At 43.2% G+C, this 22118-nt stretch overlaps 1 protein-coding gene across 3 annotated transcripts in view; it reads left to right on the top strand.

Annotated features, from left to right (window-relative positions):
* VPS13A (vacuolar protein sorting 13 homolog A) overlaps nucleotides 1-22118 on the top strand; it is a 265264-nt gene that overhangs the window by 72773 nt on the left and 170373 nt on the right. For all 3 annotated transcript variants that reach the window (XM_027827923.3, XM_043547506.1, XM_043547507.1), the window contains exons 20-22: nucleotides 243-379; nucleotides 6967-7099; nucleotides 8329-8446. In XM_027827923.3, coding sequence (XP_027683724.2) covers nucleotides 243-379; nucleotides 6967-7099; nucleotides 8329-8446 — 388 coding nt within the window. The remainder of the gene's footprint in view (nucleotides 1-242; nucleotides 380-6966; nucleotides 7100-8328; nucleotides 8447-22118) is intronic.

Here is a 22118-nt window from a genome sequence, read left to right as displayed (position 1 = left end):
TTTATGAAAGTGTAACCGATAGAGAATTGAGATCTATCAAAATAAACCAGGATACTGTACATTTTGGATGGCTGACTAAGTTTTTGATGTGGTTGAACAGTTTCAGCTGTATATTTTAGTAATCTGATTGTAATGAAATTCGTCATCCGGTTCATACATTATCACCATAATTTATTTAAAATATGTTTAAAGACATGGTTTCATATTGGCTCCTTAACTGTCTCAATGTGATTATTTTCTAGGATTATTATATGTTATTGAAACACAGAAAGTTCTCGATCTAAAAATTAATTTAATGGCTTCATACGTCCTTGTTCCACAAAATGGATTTTATGAATCTACGTCAAATTTACTTCTTCTGGATCTTGGTAACCTACAGGTACAATTTCCATTCATGAAATGATTTATTATTTGTGATAATTTGGCTTCTATTTAGTGTAATATGTTAAAAATGAACTTAAATTCTGTTGACGATAACGGGTTTATTTAAATAGTGGTGATTCATTTTAAACTGCTTTCTAGTCAAGTCTGGATTTCTTTAATCCGCTTAGAGTGGCTAGTGTAGGTGACAAAAATGAGGCCACTTGCTTTGCGAACCTTTGAATGCTGTAAAGTAATACATGAAAATTGTTCTTAACAGTTTTTCATCCTGGCATTACTTATGCTATATCGGAATACAAAGAAACAAACTCTCTTACTCTGACTTATGTGTTTAACACAATATTTTTAATTTAATACTGTTTGTCCTTTTGCTCCCAACCCTTGCCAGTGCTATTTTCTTGTTCATTATCCACTAAAATGCTATGGATTGACTAGAATGATCATTCATGAGTATAGGACTTAATCAAAACTTCAAAATGTTTATCTTCTATATATTAAATGTTATAGATTATATAAATTGTAAGGAAAAAGCAAGCAAAAGGTAAATGTATATCAAATGCTATTAGTGTGCTTAACACCATACCAAACACAGAAAATATTATTCCTGTCCCATGATGATTGCCTTCTTATTGAACTAACAAAATTTAAAATAGTGTGTTCCCCTTCTTTGTATGTTGGCAACTGATATTTATCTATATATCTGTATATCAGTGGTTCTCAAACTTTTGTACTGGTGACCCCTTTCACATAGCAAGCCTCCGAATGCGACCCTCCTTGTATATTAAAAAGTGTTTTTAATTTACTTAACACCATTATAAATGTTGGAGGCAAAGCGGGATTTGGGGTGGAGGCTGACAGCTCGCAACCCCCCTGAGGGGTCCCCCAGTTTGAGAACCCCTGATATATAGATATATCAGGGGTTCTCAAACTATATATAGGTGACGCTGGCAGCACTGCATATTAAGTTTGCTTGACACTTCCCCATTGTAAGACTGTTTGCTGTTGCTTATAATTTTGCCAGACTATAATCATTTGGGCTGAAATTTTGCATGCTGGGTATCTGTTTCAGGATGAATTTTTTTCACTCTTTCAGCTAAAATGGTTTACCTGTTTTTGAGAACAAGATTAGGGGAAAATATTTTGCCCATATTTAAAAAAATCTTAAAATAACTTTGTTGAGAAGCTTTAGCACCTCCGTGTTTTTGGAATAAGTGTTTGATGTTTGACAGTGTGGTCGCCACAGGATGTTCCTTTTAGCTACCTGCATGAAAACTTTGGCCTAAGCATAAGCCTATGAAAACTCTGTTTGTACATGCTCAGTAGAGACTTGTTAGAGTTTGGAAGTTTAAAGTCATTGACTATTCCATATGCACTGGGCATTTACCATACCAGGACTTCTGGGGCTGAGCAGCACTTCCCTTCAGGAGCTTCACCTGGATACTGGGGGATGCTGTGGCACCAGGCACAGGACCTGAGAGCCGGCAGACGATGCACCAAATAAGGCTATGTTTTAGTCACGGGTATTTTTAGTAAAAGTCACAGACAGGTCACAGGCATTAAAGAAAAATTCATGGCCCGTGACCTGTCCATGACTTTTACTAAAAATACGAGTGAATAAAACTTGCAGCGGGGGGAGCCTACCCAAGGGAGCTGAGGGAGGGCGACCCAGCTGCTTGGGGGGGGGGGTGACCCGGGACCCTGTTGCGGGGGTGGGGGGTTGTTGGCAAGGCCGACAGACTCCCTACCTGGCTCTGTGGCTGCTTCCCCCCCACCCCCCCCCCGGCCAAAGCAGCTGCAGCAGAGTTTGGGTGTGGAGGGGGTAGGGTGTTGAGGCATGGGTAGGATGTTGGGGCAAGTTCTGGGCGGCGCTTACCTGGGGGGGCTCCTGGCCATGCCTCCCACTAGCTGCTGAGCAAGGGGGATGTCGCCACTTCCGGGGAGCCTCCCAGGTAAGTGCTGCCCAGAGCTTGGCTCACCCTGTCCTGTGCCCCTACTCCCTCCCATACCCAAACTCTGTTGCTCGGGGGGGCGGGTGTGAGGGCGCGGTGGCCCGAGACTGCCCCAGCAGCGGCCGGTGCACCTGGCACAGGGGCTCCCTGAGTTGCTCCTGAGCCAGGTGCACGGGCTGCTGCAGAAATCACGGAAAGTCATGGAATCCAACACTTCCGTGATCTCTGTGACAAACTCGCAGCATTAGCACTAAATGCTCCCTCTGTTGGTTCCTGGCTGAAATGCAGAGGAGTGGAAATGTGGGGGCAGCAGGAGCCTGAGATTGGAAGGAAGCAGAGGGGAAAGGAGCTGGTAAGGAGTGTTTGCAAAGGAGTAGAGAGGGAGAAGGACTGGAGCCCTGGCAGTAGGGTCAGTAACTACTAATGCACACTTCTATCCAGAACCTGATACATAATCTAGGAATCCTGAATCTACATTCTTCTGCTGTCAGCAAATAGCTATGAAATTAATTGGCAAAATATGTGTCCCATCTCTCGCTCCTCCTCTGCTCCTGTGGCTGTTCTACATAGAAAATAACAGCCTACTACTGATTGCCATTTACATCATTTGCTTAAGTGGCAGAAGTCTGTGCTGTGGATCTAAAGGTCCTAACACTATTGACAACCCATGTTGGGGGCAATATGGTTCCACATAGTAGAATCTCATTTTTCAGTGTTTTTTTTTTTTAACATAAAAAAAATACATTAAAAATCATTAAGGTTTCAAAGTCAAGCACTCCAAAGTTCATCTAGAATGAATTAATCAGTTGTGTAGTAAATACGACTGTTGTATGTCGGACCATGGTCTCTTCTCCTATGGATATTGGATAGTGTGTAGTGAATGAGGCAAGGGATTGCAACATATGGGTAAAAAAACGTTATTAACCTGGAGAACTATAGTCTGTTCCTTCCTCTGCCACCAGACTTCCCAGAATCACAAAGGCTTAACCACTTAAGACAAACACTAAAATGAGAATGTTCACAGTTTACTACTGATTGTTTGTTCCTAATTTCTGGTTGCCCCATGTGAGACACCAAGGATCAGATTTACAAAAGTGTCGAGCACTCATAACTGCATCATCATCACAGGAAATCCCAAAGGGATGTGGCCGCCTTGCTAATCAAACGCCACTGGATCGATCTCTAGCAGGATGCTTACGGTGGTCGAACTGTAAGTTCAGGTTATGCTTATCACTGGCAGTCTTATTGCACCACAGAAGCTTTGGGAGTTTGTGATCACAGGCATTCCTGGATACACGCGCTTCGGAATTAATTGGTTTTCCATCCTAATATGTCCATACTAAGACTGAAACTGAACCAGTGCTGATGGAGCTGGTTGCTGGGTTCTGCTTCAAATAGAAGACATAAGAATTGCTATCCTGGGTCAGACCAGTGGTCCATCTAGCCCAGTATCCTATCTTCCAACAGTGGCTGGTGTCAGATGTGTCAGGGAAGGAACAGAACAGGACAATTATCGAGTGAACCATCCCCTGTCATCCAGTTCCAGCTTCTGGCAGTCAGAGGTTTAGGGACACCCAGAGCATGGGGCTGCCCCTCTGACCATCTTGGCTAATCGCCATTGATGGATTTATCCTCCATGAATGTATGTAATTCTTTTTGAATCCAGTTATGCTTTTTCCCTTCACAATGTCTCCTGGCAATGAGTTCCACAGATTGTGCATTGAGTGAAGTACTTCCTTATGTTTTAAACCTGCTGCTTATTAATTTAATTTGGTGACTTCTGGTGTGTTATGTGAAGGGGTAAGTAACACTTCCCTGCTTACTGTCTCCACACCATTCATTATTTTATAGACCTCTATCATATCCCTCCCCACCCTTAATCATCTCTTTTCTAAACTGAACAGTCGGTGTCTTTTTAATCTCTCTTCATATGGAATCTGTTCCATACTCCTGATCATTTTATTGCCCTTTCAGTACCTTTTCCAATTCTAATTTCTAATATATCTTTTTTTGACATAGGGCAACCAGAACTGTACATGTGATGCGTGGTGTGAGCGTACCATGGATTTATATGGTGGCATTATGCTATTTTCTGTCTTATCTATCCCTTTCCTAATGATTCCTAAAATTTTGTTAGCTTATTTGACTGCTGCTGCAGACTGAGCGGATCAGACAACTATCCATGTTGACTCCAACATCTTTCTTGAGTGGTAACCACTAATTTAGAATTCTTTGTATGCATAGTTGGGATTCTTTTCCAAAGTGCTGTACTTCGCATTTATCAACATTGAATTTTAGTTGCCATTTTGTTTCCCAGTCACCCAGTTTTGTGAAATCCCTTTGTAAGTCTTTGCAGTCAGCTTTGGACTTAAGTATCTTGAGTAATTTTGTATCATTTGCAAACTTTGGCACTTCACTGTTTACCCCCCTTTTCCAGATCATTTGTGAATATGTTGAACAGCACTGGTCCCAGTACTGATCCTTGTGGTACCCTGCAATTTACCCCTCTCACCGTGAAAATGACCATTTATTCCTTCCCTTTGTTTCCTACTTTTAAACAGTTAATTTTCCATTAGAGTACCTTCTCTTTTATCTCATGACTGCTTACTTTGCTTAAGAGCTGTTGGTGAGGTACCTTATCAAAGGCATTCTCAAAGTCCAAGTAAGCTATATCCACTGGATCACCCTTGTCCGTGTTTGCTGGCACCCTCAAAGAATAGATTAGAGAGGCATGATTTCTCTTTACAAAAGCTGTGTTGACTCTTCCCCAACATAGTGTGTTCATCTGTGTCTGATAGTCCTGTTGTTCTGCTATAGTTTCAACCAGTTTTCCTGGTACTGAAGTTAGGCTTACTGGCCTGTAATTCCCACGATTGCCTGTGGAGCCTTTTTAAAAATCTGTGTTACATTAGCTATCCTCCAGTCATCTTGGGCAGAGGCTGATTTAAGTGATAGACTATGTACCACAGTTCATGTACAGCGGTTTCATATTTTAGTTCCTTCAGAACTGGTCCTGATGACTTATTACTGTTAATCAATTTGTTCCAGAACCACCTCTGCTGATGCCTCAATCTGGGATAGTTCCTCAGATTTGTCTGCTAAAAAGAATGGCATAGGTGTGGGAATCTCCGTCACATCCTCTGCAGTGGAGACCAATGCAAAGAATTTATTTAACTTCTTCACAATGGCCTTGTCTTCCTTGAGTCCTCCTTTAGCCCATGGATTGTCCAGTTGCCCCACTGATAGTTTGGAAGGCTTCTTGCTTCTGGTGTACTTAAAAATTTTTGTTGTTAGCTTTTGTGTCTTTTGGTAGTGGCTCTTTCACATTCTTTTTTAGCCTGCTTAATTATACTACTTTAGTTGATCTGCCAGAGTTTATGCTCCTTTCTGTTTTCCTCAGTAGGATTTTACTTGCAGTTTTCAAAGGGTGTCTTTTTGTCTCTGCCTCTCTTTCTCTCTTTAGCCATGGTGTCATTTTGTTGGTCTTTTTTTTTTTTTAATACATTTAGTTTGAGCCTTTTTTTTAACCAACATTTCTGTTTAGCTTGCAAGCATTTTGCTCTTGTGGACTGTTCCTTTTAAATTCCATTTAACTAGCTTTCTCATTTTTCTGTAATGATGCTTTTTGAAGTTAAATGCTACTCTGGTGGGTTTCTTATGTATTTTTCTGCCCTATAAGAATGTTAAATTTAATTACATTACAAATTAAATTTTATCATGAATTTATCATCATTTCTGTTCTTGTCCTGCCACTTGACATGGTTTTTAAAAAAAGTGAGTATGTATGAAGAATGGGTTAGAAAATAATGTTGAAAACTTACAATGCTATTACATTAATCTATGGTGGTAGAACTTCATAATTGCATTGTATTTCAAGATTGTTAACCCATCTCAAAAACGTAGAGTAGAAATACAAGGTTTCTAAAGGTAGATGACAAAAATTATTAGAGGCATAGGAGGACTTCTTTATGAGGTGAGATTAAAAAGATGAGGACTACCTAAATTAGCTAGGAGGTGAGTAAGAGGGGATAGCATGAAGATACATAATGGTGCTGAGGGTATTTGGACGTTTCTAAGTTAATCATTTTTTGCAGTAAAAGACGAAGAGGATGGCCAATGAGATTGAAGGTCCAGAAATTTAAAACTGATAAAAAGGAAATATATTTCCATGGATTAATTACAAATTGTGTAACTGCTACATTTTATCATCGAGACTGAGAGTTTATTTTGGCAGGATAAAAAATAGATTAGACAGTCGTATGTGTAAGAGTCACAATAACATTAGATAAAATAAGCTATAAAGAGTGTGAACCCTCATGGTTCAGGGAAAAAGTCACCCACTAACTAATAGAAGTTTAGGAAGCAATTTTTCCTATGGGCATCTTATTTCATAGTGGTTCATTATGGAATTTCTTGAAAAGTATCTAATTCTGGCTATGACTAGAGGCAGGATTTTGCACTACATAAATTACTGGTCTGATGTGGTATATTTGTCCTAAGGATCCTGTTATTTATTAAAATTATTTGATTTTTGACCTCTAATCATGATAGAATTTGAATATTTGTGTAACCAGTGCTTTGAAGATTTTTAAACTGATTTTAATTATTTTATTTTTTGTGATTTTTTTTTTTTAAGATGATGAGTAAAAGTCGTTCTGATGTGTCAGATCTCAAAGTAGGACAAAGCACCATTGAAGATATCATGTCAAGAGCTTATGATAGCTTTGATATTCAACTCAGCAGTATACAGCTACTTTACTGCAAACATCGTAAGTATTCACAACATGAATTGCTTTTTGTTGGAACAACTGAAAAAAAACTTTTTGGTAACTGGTATGCCAATTTTTAACAAACAATTGAGTTTCCAGTACATTTAGTTCTTCAATTCCACAGATGAGTATATGCTGGGCCCTGATTGCCTTTAGGACAGATATTTTTAAAACTGCAAATCGAGTCCCACACATCTACACACAGTGAATTTCCCAAGCCCTTAATTAAGCCTGACAACCAAGCTGCGCAACCTTAGGGCTGGTCTATAGTACACAGTTAAGTCGACATAAAGTAGCTTATGTTGACCTAATTATGTCCATGTCTACACTACAGCCTTCCTCCCACCGTTGTAAATGCCCTACTGTGCCGACATACTAACTCCACCTCCATAAGAGGCATAAGGCTTATGTTGGTATAGTTAGGGCAACGAAGTGTCTGTGTAGATACTGTGTCCCAGGAGCCATGAAATTGACAAGAAAGCCCCTGCTCCCATGGACAGCTGGGCTAGACTCTGCTCCCAGCTGGGAGCTGAAGCCCAGGTGACTTCGATTCATGGGGCGAGAAGCGGGGGCGGCTTTGGACCCCACTCCCAGCTGGGAGCCAGAGTGAGAAACCTGAGCAGACCCCCACCCGCTCCTGGGGTAGAGTGGGGGGCTCAAGAAGCTGAACCCCACTCCCCAGTGGTGAGAAGCCCCAGGCGGCTCACTTCCCAGCTCTCGGCAGGGAATGGGAAGGTGGGTGCGGGAGGAACATGCCGGGAGTCTGTGGGGCAGCCCGGCTCCTGGCAGGGAGCTGCCAGCAGAGCTGGGAGACCAGGCTCTCTGTTCCCCACACTGCCCTCTTAGGTCTCTGGAGGTGCTCCTGGTGAGGATGGGCACCACCAACCCAAGGAGGGTAGTGTGGACATGCACCACTGCAGCAATCTAATATAGGTTGACTTAGGTTTGTAATGTAGACATACTCTTAATTTTTGATTTCTTACAACTGCATAGACTTTTGAGGCCAAAAGGTCTCAAGATTACCTAGCCTGGTCTGGCTCATATTATACAGACCATAGAATTTCATTTGTGATTTTGGCATCTAGCCAAGTAACATTAGTTTTCCTCCGTTATCCTTCCTTATTCTATACTTTCCCCAGCTCCAAAACACATTTTCACAATGTATTCAATGTATTGGGGAAATCTGTTGTGGCCTAAAATAAGTAATACAACTGTTTTCCTTTCACTAGATGAAAATTGGAAGGAGGCTCGTAAGCTAAAATATTCTTCACAACATATCTTGCGGCCTATGGATGTGAAAGTGGAATTTAGCAGGGCAATGGTTGTCACTGATGCAAGAATGCCTAAGTATGTTTTTCTTTCTGTTGTGTAAATGTTCATAATAAATGCCTTTTTAAGGGAATAGTCCCTGCAAGGAACAATTATACTATAATTCTTAAAATGAATTATAGGCTAAAGGAAGCGTAGTTTAATATTTATCGTATTTCTTTTCCTCTAATTTTATTTATTACTTATATTATCATACAAATGGTCCAGGTCTTATTGTGTGAGGCACTGAACAAAAAGACTGTCCCTGCCTCAAAGAATTTACAATTGTTTTATAATTCAAGAGACAGTGGATGGATACAGATGGACTGATGGAGGAGTACAAGGAAACAGTGAGATAATATTGATCAGCATGATAGGTTGTGACTTCAGTGAACCAGCAGACTAATTGTCAAGTTTTTTGTAGGCAGCTTAGCAATATAGAATTTTAAGGAGCGATTTGAAGGAGAAAAATAAGTTAGTCTTGTGGATGTTTATTTGGAGCTCTCTGAAGCATGAAGGGCGGCATGGGAAAAAGCATGCAGGTTCTTGTTTGAAAATTGGACAAGGGAGCAATAGAGGCTGGCACAGTTGGAGGTGTGAGTTGACCTTTTAATGCTGAATGAGAGATGATAGGGTGAAGGGGCTTGAAAGTGAAAACAATTCTCTGTTTAATAACAAAAGAGAAGAGGGAGGCTGTGGAGGGATGCAAAGGGATTAATGTGGTCAAAGTAATAGGCTAGGAAAATACTTATAGCAATATTCTGGGCAGGGCCGTCCTTAGGATTTATGGGGCCCTATGCAATATTATTAACCTGGTGCCCCTATGCCCGATGGCAGCCTGGGCTCACAGCCCAGGGGAAGGGGGAGGGACGAGGCAGCAGAGGATACTGAGATGCTCGGCCCGCCTCACGGCGGCGGAGAGTCACGGTTCCCCTCAGAGACCACCACCCCTCCCCCACCATACCCTCTCCCTCACACAGAATGTGTGGCGTTGGTGCATTCGGCTCTGTGAATACGGCCCCTGCCTAAGGAGACTGCAGTGTGTGCTGGGTGTGTGGGAACCAACCTGCTTTTACCTGCTGTCATGGGCAGTGGGTGAAGCTGCCATTTGGGGAGGCAAGCTCTGCAGCCTACCTCTTCTGCCTATGGCCCCACCCATATTCCACTCCTGCTCCATCCCAGACCCCGCCCCACTTTGCCCAGGCCCTGCCCTCTCCCCACTGTCTCCCTCCTCTCTTCCCTCCGCCACCCTGCTCACCCCCTTCCAGCCAAATCCCTGAACTCAAATGAAGCAAATGACATTTGAAAAAAACACTCTTCTGCAATTTCTTTCTAAAGAAAATGGAGCATGTTTTCCACTGCATGCCAGATGGTGAAGACTGGACATGCAGAAGGTACCTAATTAAAAGCACTAAATTTGGGAATAAAAAATGTCAGTCACTGGTTTTTTGATATGCCCTGAAGTTTGTCAGAGATTTATTTGCAAAAGCTTTGTAGTCAGGGTGAATCGGCTGTCTTGCTGGACATAACATTAAATATATGGAATACATGATGCAGCTCTTCTCGGTTTTACATTTTCTTAATCACTGTTTCTAAGCTGATTTTATATTTTAAATGTACTCTTAAGCCTTCATAAAGTAATCATTCCAGATAACATCTTTAACTCACTGAAACAGACATTATTTTAAATTAATCAGTCCTGGAGGTTTAGTGTGTTCATAACAATGTTCATTGCTTTTAGAAAAAGGGAACACTAATTTACTTTGTGTGATTTCCATAACAATAGACATCTTTATGAAATTTCACCAACTTTAAAAAATGTTTCCAAAGATTTTAGGCATAACAAAGGATTTTATATCTTACTAGGTACTGATTTTGCTGGAGGGTTCTCTTAAAACTAGTTCATCAGATAGTCAGAAGGAAAGAAAGGAAAACTTTTTGTCCGGCTATCTGGAAGAAGAGGGGTGTTGTCCCTTCAAGGGTTCTCTTCAAGGGGGAAGGGGTGAAGGGAGGGAGAAAGAGATGGACAGAAAGGACAGAAAGACTTTGGAAGGAAGATTTTTTTTACTCAGGTAATTAAAATCTGTATTTTAGGTAAGGGTGGTCTTTTGAAGGATTTATTTAAAAAACTATATGTCTGAAGATCCAAGAATTTAAGGCTGAAGATGATTGTGCATCTAAAAATCTATGCAAGGATTTTGTAGAGCTGTGATTTTATAATCTTCACCAACTCACTAATGAAATATTTTTAAAGCAAATTTTAAACTAAATTTTAAACTGTCTCCCAAGATCTGTGAGAGTGATGGGTCGTCCTTCAGGATAGGTTGTAGATCCTTGATGATGCGTTGGAGAGGTTTTAGTTGGGGGCTGAAGGTGATGGCTAGTGGCGTTCTGTTTTTCTTCGCTTCAGCAGGTGGGTACTGTAGTTGTAAGAATGCTTGATAGAGATCTTGTAGGTGTTTGTCTCTGTCTGAGGGGTTGGAGCAAATGCGGTTGTATCTTACAACTACAGTACCCACCTGCTGAAGTGAAGAAACAGATTGACAGAGCCAGAAGAGTACCCAGAAGTCACCTACTACAGGACAGGCCCAACAAAGAAAATAACAGAACGCCACTAGCCATCATCTTCAGCCCCCAACTAAAACCTCTCCAACGCATCATCAAGGATCTACAACCTATTCTGAAGGACGACCCATCACTCTCACAGATCTCGGGAGACAGGCCAGTCCTTGCTTACAGACAGCCCCCCAACCTGAAGCAAATACTCACCAGCAACCACACAACAGGACCACTAACCCAGGAACCTATCATTGCAACAAAGCCTGTTGCTAACTGTGTCCACATATCCATTCAGGGGACACCATCATCGGGCCTAATCACCTCAGCCACACTATCAGAGGCTCGTTCACCTGCACACCTACCAATGTCATATATGCCATCATGTGCCAGCAATGCCCCTCTGCCATGTATGTTGGTCAAACTGGACAGTCTCTACGTAAAAGAATAAATGGACACAAATCAGACGTCAAGAATTATAACATTCAAAAACCAGTTGGAGAACACTTCAATCTCTTTGGTCACTCGATTACAGACCTAAAAGTGGCAATTCTTCAACAAAAAAACTTCAAAAACAGACTCCAACGAGAGACTGCTGAATTGGAATTAATTTGCAAACTGGATACAGTTAACTTAGGCTTGAATAGAGACTGGAAGTGGATGGGTCATTACACAAAGTAAAACTATTTCCCCATGTTTATTCGCCCTCCTCAGATGTTCTTGTCAACTTCTGGAAATGGCCCACCTTGATTATCACTACAAAAGGTTCCCCTCCCACCGGCTCTCCTGCTGGTAATAGCTCACCTTAAGTGATTGCTCTCATTCCAGTGTGTATGGTAACACCCATTGTTTCATGTTCTCTATGTATATAAATCTCCCCACTGTATTTTCCACTGAATGCATCCGATGAAGTGAGCTGTAGCTCACAAAAGCTTATGCTCAAATAAATTTTAGTCTCTAAGGTGCCACAAGTACTCCTTTTCTTATTACAACTTGAATGGCTCTTTAACAGTTTGTGTTGTGCTAATAGGTTTGGCAGGCTGGAAGGCTTTTTCACTTCTAAGTTACTAGATCCCCTCTGGAGTAAGAGTCACCAGGCTGCAGCAGCCAGCTGTGGGAGCCTACAGGAAGAGGCGGGAGGGTGGACACTTAAACCCAGTGGTGCCCCAAATTTTCAGGTGCCTTACGCAGCCTTGTATGCTGCCTGTGCCTAAGGGCAGCCCTGATTCTGGGTGTGTATTTTCAGGGCAAGATTGCATTTATCAAGGACAGAGGAAAGGATGTTGTAGTAATTGAGATAAGAGTCTGGTTTAGAGTTTCAGCTTTGTGGCTGGACAGGAAAGTCCATTCCTTACAGATGTTACATAGAAGAAAATTTGCAAGACTTAGACAGTCTGGATACGAGGGCCTAGACAGCGGTCCAAGTTGAAGATGATTTCCAGGTTACAGGCCTGAGCGACAGGCAAGATGGTAGTGGTGGCCACAATGACCAAGAAAGGTGGTAGTAGGGAAGATTTGAGAGGTTGGGAGGAAGAGCCATAGTGAGCTTGTGCAGACTGCTAAATATCCACAAGATGTCAGAGACAGGCTGAGACTTGAATTAGGACAGATGGAAACAGGAGAAGAAAGGTAATAGTCAGGAGTCATGAGCACAGAGATGATTGTTGAATTTATGTTTGTGAATAAGAATACCCAGAGAATAAGGTGTGGAGGGAGAAGAGAAGAGAGAGCTGCATTGGGGATGGTGAGGAACCTCCAAAGGACATGCTGAAAGAATGAATAGAGAGGTAGGAGGAGAAACAGAAGCCAAATTGGAGAGGATCCAAGATGGAATTGAAGGAGAGGAATTCTAGACATTCATTGTAAACAGCACATTCAGTGAGCTTAGAGATGAAAGGGAGAATGGAGATTTGGGATGGTGGTAGTTGGAGAGACAAGTGGGGCCAAGGGTATGTTTTTTTTAAGATGGGAGAGACAAAAGCATGCTTGTATTGTGAGGGGAAAGAGACAGGATAGTGAGAAACTAAGGAGAAGAGTAAGGGGGAGATGAGAGTGGGCATGAGGGAGATCAGGAGATGGGGATGGGATGGGATAGGATAGGGTCACTGACTCACTGGGGCAAGTTGGAGGGGTTAGAGGAGGACAGCAGATGGGCAACTTCTGTATCTGTGACTGCGGAGAAAGAGGAGAGAATTGTGGCAGGGAAGAAAAGTCAAGATGAGGGGCGGGGGAAGGTCATGTTGTATTTTACCAATTGTCTCTTAGAAGAAATCTGTCTTGTATTTACAAATCTTAGATTTCTGTCCTGTGTAATTGGCATCGTACCTTTAATAGCACATAAGATTTGTCAAGAACAAATTATATTAAATCAACCTACCTCACTTCTTTGACAGGATCACTGGCCAGCTGGATAGGAGGCAGCTTTACATGTGATTTATCTTGATTTTAGTAAAGCTTTTGACAAAGTCCCCATGATATTCTTATCGGTAAACTAGGGAAATGTGGTCTAGATGATAGTACTAAAAGGTGGATGAAGAAGTGGTCAAGAGACTATACTCAGAGAAGTTATCAGAGAAGGCTCCCTGTCCAACTGGGATGATGTATATAGAGGGGGCCTGCAGGGGTCTGTCCTTGGTCCAGTACTAGTCAATTTTTTCATTAATGACTTGGGTAATGGAGTGAAGAGTATGACTAAAATCTGCAGATGACCAAACTGGAAGGGGTTGCAAGCACTTTGGAGGACAGGATTAAAATCCAAAAGGATCTTGATGAATTGGTTTGAATTCCGTAAGATGAAATTCAATAGACAAGTGTAAAGTGCTACGCTTAGGAAGGAAAAAAATAAATGCACAACTACAAGATGTGAATAACAGGCTTAGGTAGTAGTATTGCTGAAAAGGATCTGTGGGCTATAGCGAATCACAAATTGAATATGATCCAACAGTGTGGTGCAGGTGCGAAAAAGATGACTGTCGTTCTTGTGTGTATTAACAGGAGTGTTGTACGGGAGGTAATTGTCCTGCTCTGCTCAGTCTTGGGGATGTCTCAGATGGAGTGTTGTCTTGTTCTGGGAACCACGCTTTAAGAAAGATGTGGACAAACTGTAGAGAGTCCAGAGGAGAGCAGCCAAAATGATAAAAGGTTTAGAAATCTGTCATATGAGGAAAGGTTGTTTAAAAACTGGGCATGGTGAATCTTGAAGAAAGAAGACTCAGAAGGGACCTGATGATAGTCTTCAAATATGTTAAGGACTGTTATCAATGTAGCCCAGCCCTGAAGTGTGGCTGCAGCCTTCTCCCTTTTCACTTCAGGGTTATGGGTCCTGGGTTCACCACTAAGGGCGCTGGTACCTGCACCCAAGGGAACCCATCCTAATACAGAGAACAGAGGGCTTGTCCCTTGGGGAAATATTTAACAAGCAATCTTTTATAGAGGAGTGTCAGTCAGAGCACAAAAAATAAAATAGCTATCACAATTCCCGGACTAATGAAAAAATAACTGGGAATTTATTAGGAACGGGAAACCCAGGACAGGGGATAATGGGATAAGGGATCAAGATAATAAAAGACAAAAACAACAATACATAAACTCTATCCCTCCCAAATGTACACCAACCCTGTGCTCCCTCCCAGCACCTGCCTAGGCAAATGGTGAGTTTAAGCTCAGTCTTTGATGGGTAGTGCAGCTCTGAAGTCAGTGGAAGGCTTAAAACAAAATAGCAAAATGAATACAAAGGGATGTTCTTACAAATTATTTACGCCAAGGATGGTAAGATTTTTCTTGTAGCTCTCTAGTTTGGATTCCAGTGTGCAGTTAGGCTGGCTTTTGGTAGCCTAACCTTGAATCATAGAATCCTAGAATATCAGGGTTGGAAGGGACCTCAGGAGGTCATCTAGTCCAACCTCCTGCTCAAAGCAGGACCGATCCCCAATTAAATCATCCCAGCCAGGGCTTTGTCAAGCCTGACCTTAAAAACTTCTAAGAGAGGAGATTCTACCACCTCCCTAGGTAACGCATTCCAGTGTTTTACCACCCTCCTAGTGAAAAAGTTTTTCCTAATATCCAACCTAAATCTCCCCCACTACAACTTGAGACCATTACTCCTTGTCCTGTCATCCGCTACCACTGAGAATAGTCTAGATCCATTCTCTTTGGAACCACCTTTCAGGTAGTTGAAAGCAGCTATCAAATCCCCCCCTCATTCTTCTCTTCTGCAGACTAAACAATCCCAGTTCCCTCAGCCTCTCCTCGTAAGTCATGTGTTCCAGTCCCCTAATCATTTTTGTTGCCCTCCACCGGACTCTCTCCAATTTCTCCACATCCTTCTTGTAGTGTGGGGCCCAAAACTGGACACAGTACTCCAGATGAGGCCTCACCAATGTTGAATAGAGGGGAACGATCACGTCCCTCGATTTGCTGGCAATGCCCCTACTTATACATTCCAAAATGCCATTGGGCTTCTTGGCTACAAGGGCACACTGTTGACTCATATCCAGCTTCTCGTCCACTGTAACCCCTAGGTCCTTTTCTGCAGAACTGCTGCCTAGCCATTCGGTCCCTAGTCTGTAGCGGTGCATGGGATTCTTCTGTCCTAAGTGCAGGACTCTGCACTTGTCCTTGTTGAACCTCCTCAGATTTCTTTTGGCGCAATCCTCCAATTTGTCTAGGTCCCTCTGTATCCTATCCCTACCCTCCAGCATATCTACCACTCCTCCCAGTTTAGTGTCATCTGCAAACTTGCTGAAGGTGCAATCCACACCATCCTCCAGATCATTAATAAAGAGATTGAACAAGAGATTGACTCTTCAGAGACTTTAGGGTTTCTGGTCTCTGCTGAGATGACACAGTTCAAGGTCCCAGAAATTCCAAAAGGACTGAGTCTTCTCTTGGGTAGGAGTGTGTAGGGTAGACTAATCCTCCCTGGCTGTGATGCTTCTGTTCCTGCTACACTCCCAACACAGCCAAAACCAAACCCTTTGTCTCTGAGTTCTGCTTATGATTGGTTCGTGTAGAACTAGCTAAGCAGTATAGGAAATGGAGTTCAGAGCATCTGTAGCCATTGCTGCTGTAGTCCAGGGGTGAGTCCACTAGAGACTCTGTGTGGTATTTCAAGAGCACCATCTCCAAAAGGGTTACACGCAGAGGACAGGGATTGATTGTTCTCCATGTCCACTGAAGGTAGGACAAGAAGTAAGGGGCTTAATCTGCAAAGGAGATCTATGTTAGAAATTAGGAAATAATTTGTAACTCTAAGGACAGTTAAGCATGGGAATAGGCTTCCAAGGAAGGTTGTTGAATCCCCACTATTGGAGGTTTTTATGACAAATCACTTGTCAGAGATGGTCTAGGTGTACGTGGTCCTGCCTCCTGCTTGAGGTCCTATCCAGCTCTACATTTCTGTGCATCTAAAGTGTTGTATATTTGCTATAATATGCTGATCTCTACAGTAAAATGTATTTTTTTAATCCAGTTATAGTGAATCTGGTTATTTATTATACACATTTAAAAGTCACTTATAACCAAAATATCTGCGTGTAGTTTCCATCTTTATAGATTGAGAAATGTTGTTTCACGAAAGCTTATGCTCAAATAAATTTGTTAGTCTCTCAGGTGCCACAAGGTACTCCTGTTCTTAATGAAATCATCTTTCCTCACCAGAACTTTGAAATCAAATGTGGAAAGTGTAGGGAGTGGGTTGAATGCTGGAAGTTCCACTGTCTACAGTTAAATAAAAGCTTATATAAAGAGAGGTCTTAGCATTCTTTCTAAATATGGACAGACTTGGATATCTCTGAGATAAGAGTGAAACCAGAGGTAAAAACCTGCTATTAAGTATACCGTATCTTTATTTACTTTGAATTTCAACCTGACAAGGAAGAGCTGAAGTGTTCCAGACAAATTCAGGTGGTTGGTAATTCAGAGATGAAGACACAATGTCTGAGAACTGAATTATAGGTGTTTTTAATCTTTGTAGATAGGAACCAGCCCATTGAATTTCACCTGGAAGTAGCATAGCAACCACAGTGTATGCCTCTATTACTGTGTCTCAAAGAACAGATGTTCCTCTTTGAGTGCTTGTGCATGTCCATTCTAGTGTAGGTGTGTGCGTGTCCTGAGCATAGTTGCTGGAATTTTTTCCCCAGTGATACCCGTTGGGCTGGCTCCAGCACCCTCTGGTGCCACGTACACATAGAGCCGCTATAAAGGGCCCTGCTGACCCACTCCCCTTCAGTTCCTTCTTACTGCCCATTATGGTTACTGGAACTACTTTTATTGCTCAGGCACTTTTCCTAGTGGTTTTCTCTTCTTTATAACTGTATATAGTTATTGTAGTGGAGTGTGTTAGTTTTTAGTAGTTAGATAGTTGTTGAACATCTCCACGCACAGTGAGGTTCATCCGTTCCCCATTGCTGGGGCATGCCTCAGTCAGTGGGCTTCAAGCCCTGTGCTTCCTGCGTCAAGTCGATGCCATTGTGCAGCTTGGACTCAAGTTGTCTCCAGGGCTTGGGGGAACCTCACAGAAAAGACCGCTACCAGATCTGCAGGGACTTCAAACCCCGCACCAGGGAGGACCAGGAAGAGAGGTTGAAGGTCCTTCTCATGGAGGCCAGCCCTAAGACCTGCTTCAGAACCATGTTGAGACTCAGCACCAAGAACTTCAGCTTTGGTGCACAGCACGTCCCGCACTGGTCGTGAGTGTTGGCACTGATCTTCATCCACAATACCCAAGAAGTAACACCAGAAATAGCAAAAGAACCGATCTCTGATGCCAAAGGCAAGCAGGCATAGGGACCGGGATAGAGTGAGATCCCTGTTGGGCCGCTCTTTCTCTCCAGCACCACAACAGCCAATACAACCGGCTCTAGTACCTTCACAGGCCCTGCTGACTCTGGCACTAGAGGCATTGCCATTGGCAGACAGTGTGCTGGTCAGTTTGCAGTGTTGTCTACTTCAGGGGCATTTGCAGCAGCCAGAGACCTGTTTTTTTGCTACCAGTTCCTGCATCCCAAGAGGTTCAGGACTCTGCACCGTCTGTACCTCAGAACAGCAGAGAACTATCCCCTAGCCACTGCCTGGTACGAATGCTGTCCTCTAGGGGAAAACCCCCTATAGTAGCTTCATCACAGGTTTTTTTTAGGCTGCTATGACTTTAATATGTGGGAGTCTATGCAAAAATTTAAGGACTTGCTCCTCCAGGATGCCAGATAGGGGTTCTCCTCACTGATTGAGGAGGGGAAAACAGTGACGAGGGCTGCCTTGCAGGCAGCCCTGAATGCAGCTGATTCTGCAGCCAGATCCATGGCAATGACAGTGACCATGTGCAGAAGCGTGTGGTTGCAGTCGTCTGGTTTCCCCAGGAGGTACAACAAAACCTCCAGGATCTCCCCTTTTGAAGAGTCTTCACTCTTTTCAGAGTAAAGAGACACCGGACTCCATGGTCTTAAGGACTCCAAGGTGACCCTGAAATCTCTGGGACTGTATACCCCAATGATATCCAGGAAACATGACAGGCCCCAACAGACTGGCCGTTACTTTGCCCAGCCAGCCAAAAAAGGTCCTGCAAAGGAGGAAGAGCAGGGAGTTCAGGCATAGACCTCATCTACTGACCTTAACAGGGCCGATGCAGACCGCACCCAGACACTTGGGGAGCTCAAAGCACTCATTTTGACGAGATGTTCAAGGTCGAAATTTCAGTCCCCACAATACCGGATCCAGTTACCCCTCTGTTTTCCAACTGACTCTCCCACTTCTTCAATGCCTACACCCACATTACTTTGGACTGTTAGGTACTCAACACAATAGAAGTGGGATACACCTTCCAGTTTTTGTCTATCCCACCTTCCCACCCCTTCACCTCATCCCTCTTCAGGGACCCTTCTGATGAGCAATTGTAATAAGAAATCCAATCCCTCCTTCAGGTGGGAGACATAGAAGAGGTTCTGCCTCATTTAAGAGGAAAGGGGTTCTATTCCCGTTACTTCCTAATCCTGAAAGCCAAAGATGGTTTCAGACCTATCCTAGACCTGTGTTGTCTTAACTGCTATCTCAAGAACTTAAATCCTGGTTTCTTCGAATTCCATCATTCCCTCACTGGATCCAGGAGATTGGTATGCCCCCCTCGATTTAAAGGAGACATACTTCCACATATCGATTTTCCATAGCCAAAGAAGGTTCCTAAGATTTGTCACGCATTACCAGTTCACAGAGGTTCCATTTGGCCTGTTGGCCGCCCCACGGGTTTCAATTAAATGTATGGTGATGGTGGACGCTTTCATCGGAAAAGGGGCAGTAGACTTATTCCCGTACCTCAACGACTGGCTTGTCAGAGGCCGGTCCGGAGCTCAGGTGGAACCCAACATCCATCTTATCCAATCAACCTTCAGGGCACTAGGCCTACTGATAAATGCACAGAAATCTACACTTATCCCTGTGCAACAGATGGAGTTCATTGGTGCCAATCTTGATGCCACGCAGGCAAGGGTCCTGCTTCCGGAAGATCGGTTTCAGGCAATCATGGTCCTGATAAGGTCCCTCCAGACACATTCGGTCATGGCAGCTTGGAAGTGTTTGAGTTTTCTGGGCCACACGCTATTGTGCATGTACTTAGTAGAACACACGAAGCTATGTCTCAGACCTCACCAACCCCGGCTGGCCACGGTATACTCACCTTCAAGGCATCATTATTTCCGGCTCACTGATGTGGTGGCTGAACCACCGTGAGGTCTGTGCATGAGAACTCTTTTCACAGTCTCAACCGTCGATATCTCTAGTCTCCAACGCCTCAGCGCTTGGCTGGGGAGCCCACTTAGGGTCCCTTAGGACTCAAGGTCAATGGCCTCAAGAAGAGCTCTTCTTCAAATCCATGTCAGAGAGCTCAGGGCAGTCTGCCTCACCTGCCAAGCATTCTTGCTCCACTTTACGAACAAGGTTGTTTAGGTTATCATGGACAACACGACTGCCATGTTCTACATGAATAGGCAGGGCGGAGTGCACGCTTCCCCCTTATGTCAGGAAGGAATCCAACTGTGGGAGTTCTGCATAACACATTCAGTCCATCTAGAAGCATCATACCTTCTGGGAGTGGAGAACCAGCTGGTGGATCACCTCAGCAGGACTTTCTCCTCTGACCAGGAGTAGTCCCTTCATCTGGACATGGCAAGGGACATTCCAGTGGTGGGGCATTCCCCTTATAGATGTTTTGGCTACCTGTAACAACAGGAAATTCCACTTGTTCTGCTCCCTGTGAGGCCACAGCCCCATGGTCTCTTGTGGACACCTATTAAGTCTTTCCACCTATTCTGATGAGTCACAAGGTTCTGGTGAAGATCAAGTGGAATCGGGTGCTGATCATTCTCAGGGCCCAGGCAACATTGGTTCACCACCCTCATAGGCCTTTGGGTGGAGACCCCGCTCCTGCTTCCACTACACCCGGACCTGATCTCTCAAAACCGTGGTCAGCTGCTCCACCTGAACCTCGGCTCTCTTCATCTGACAGCCTGTAAGCTCCATCTCTGAATCCTGAGGAGCAAGCTTGCTTGGAGTCTGTAGAGTCCTGCTGGGCAGTAGAAAACCCTCTACCAGGACCACTTACTTTGCAAAATGGAAGTGATTCTCCATCTGGTCCTCCCAACATGGAATTCTGTCTATGCAGTCCTCATTGCAACACCTTCTGCTTCTGAAATAATATGGTGTGGCTCTTTCTTCAGTAAAGGTACATCTAGCTGCCATTTCAGCCTTCCATGCCAAAGTTGACAGCCGGTCTGTCTTTTTGCATGAGATGGTTGTGATGGGTTGGGTCACAGAGACCCCCCGTGGGACTGCCACCTGATGTGCTGAGACTACCTGTGAGCCCGTTTTCCCTGGCAACTTGGGACTTCAGAATCCTGCCTTGTTGAGCCAGACATGCCAGTCTGCTCCAGTACAGACCCAGGGTCTGAACCACATCCCCCCAAAACTGAAGACTTAATTGAAAATGGTTTAGAAAGTGCTTCTGTCTCCAGCACCCAGATATCCAGTTTCTCAGGGGGTTCCAAACCCCAAATACATCGGTTTTACTCTGTATAAAGCTTATACAGCTCATAAATTTGTTCGCCCTCTATAACGCTGATAGATATGCACAGCTGTTTGCTCCCCCAAGTATTAATTACTTTGGGTCAATTAATAAGAAAAAAGTGATTTTATTAAGTATAAAAAGTAGGATTTGAGTGGTTCCACTGTAAGGCTGCTGGTCCATTCCCCTTCCTTGTCCCCTTCAATCTGCTGTTCCTACAAGAATTTCTGCTGCTGCAGCTGTTATTCATTGCCCTCTTTTCTGATGCTTCATCAGCTGCCTATCAGTCATTTTACCTTCTGTGTATGAACACTCTGTGAGCAATATGTCATCTCAAACCTTCAATGTATTCCAAAAACCTATAAAATAAAAGCTGTATATAGTATGCTTGCTGAATACAGACACGGATGGGGGGCTCATAGTTAAAGCACGTCATAGTAGCTAATGGTAACAAAGACTACGTCAGTCTTCATTTTCAAGGAAAGGCACAATTTCTTTTTAAGTCAAAAGCTAAAAAGCTTCCTACTGCTTCTGCTATCTTTAAATCCAGGAGCAATGGTAACTATTAAGAATCTTGGATTACAGATCACCTAGGCAATAGGTGGGCAAGTACTTTCAGGTCAGGTAGTGATCATAGACTTTGCCAGTTCCCAAGGGACAAAGCAAAAATAGAAGAGACAAAAAGGCAGTTTGAAATGTCTCTATAGAAATATTGAACCTATGGACAGTACTGAAGAAGAACTCTTAAAAGTTCTTATTACAGAAAGAAATCTATGACTTGGTCAGACCTAGAGACCCCATGATTCAATTTGAAATTTCAGTACAGTTCAAAGAGATTGGCTTGTCCAAAAATGAAGAGGAATGGTTGTTGCAGTTCTATATTTAATCTGAGAAGCCGATGTAGCTAGATTATAAGAGTCGAAAATCTTTGATTTCAAACTGCTTTCTTAGTCTCTGGTTCACACCTAATTATGCTTGTCCTTATGGTCCTAATCCTGCAAAGACTTAGGTATACTACATGACTTCAAATCAGTCTACTTGCAGTACCTAAAGTTAAATGTGTGTAAGACTTTGCAGGATCAAGGCCTGTGTTTGGAAAAGTCC

Source organism: Chelonia mydas, chromosome 5 (genome assembly GCF_015237465.2).
Source record: "Chelonia mydas isolate rCheMyd1 chromosome 5, rCheMyd1.pri.v2, whole genome shotgun sequence".
Taxonomy (NCBI): Eukaryota; Metazoa; Chordata; order Testudines; family Cheloniidae; genus Chelonia; species Chelonia mydas.
Note: the sequence above shows the minus strand (reverse complement) of the source record. Positions and strands in the feature narration are given on the sequence as shown.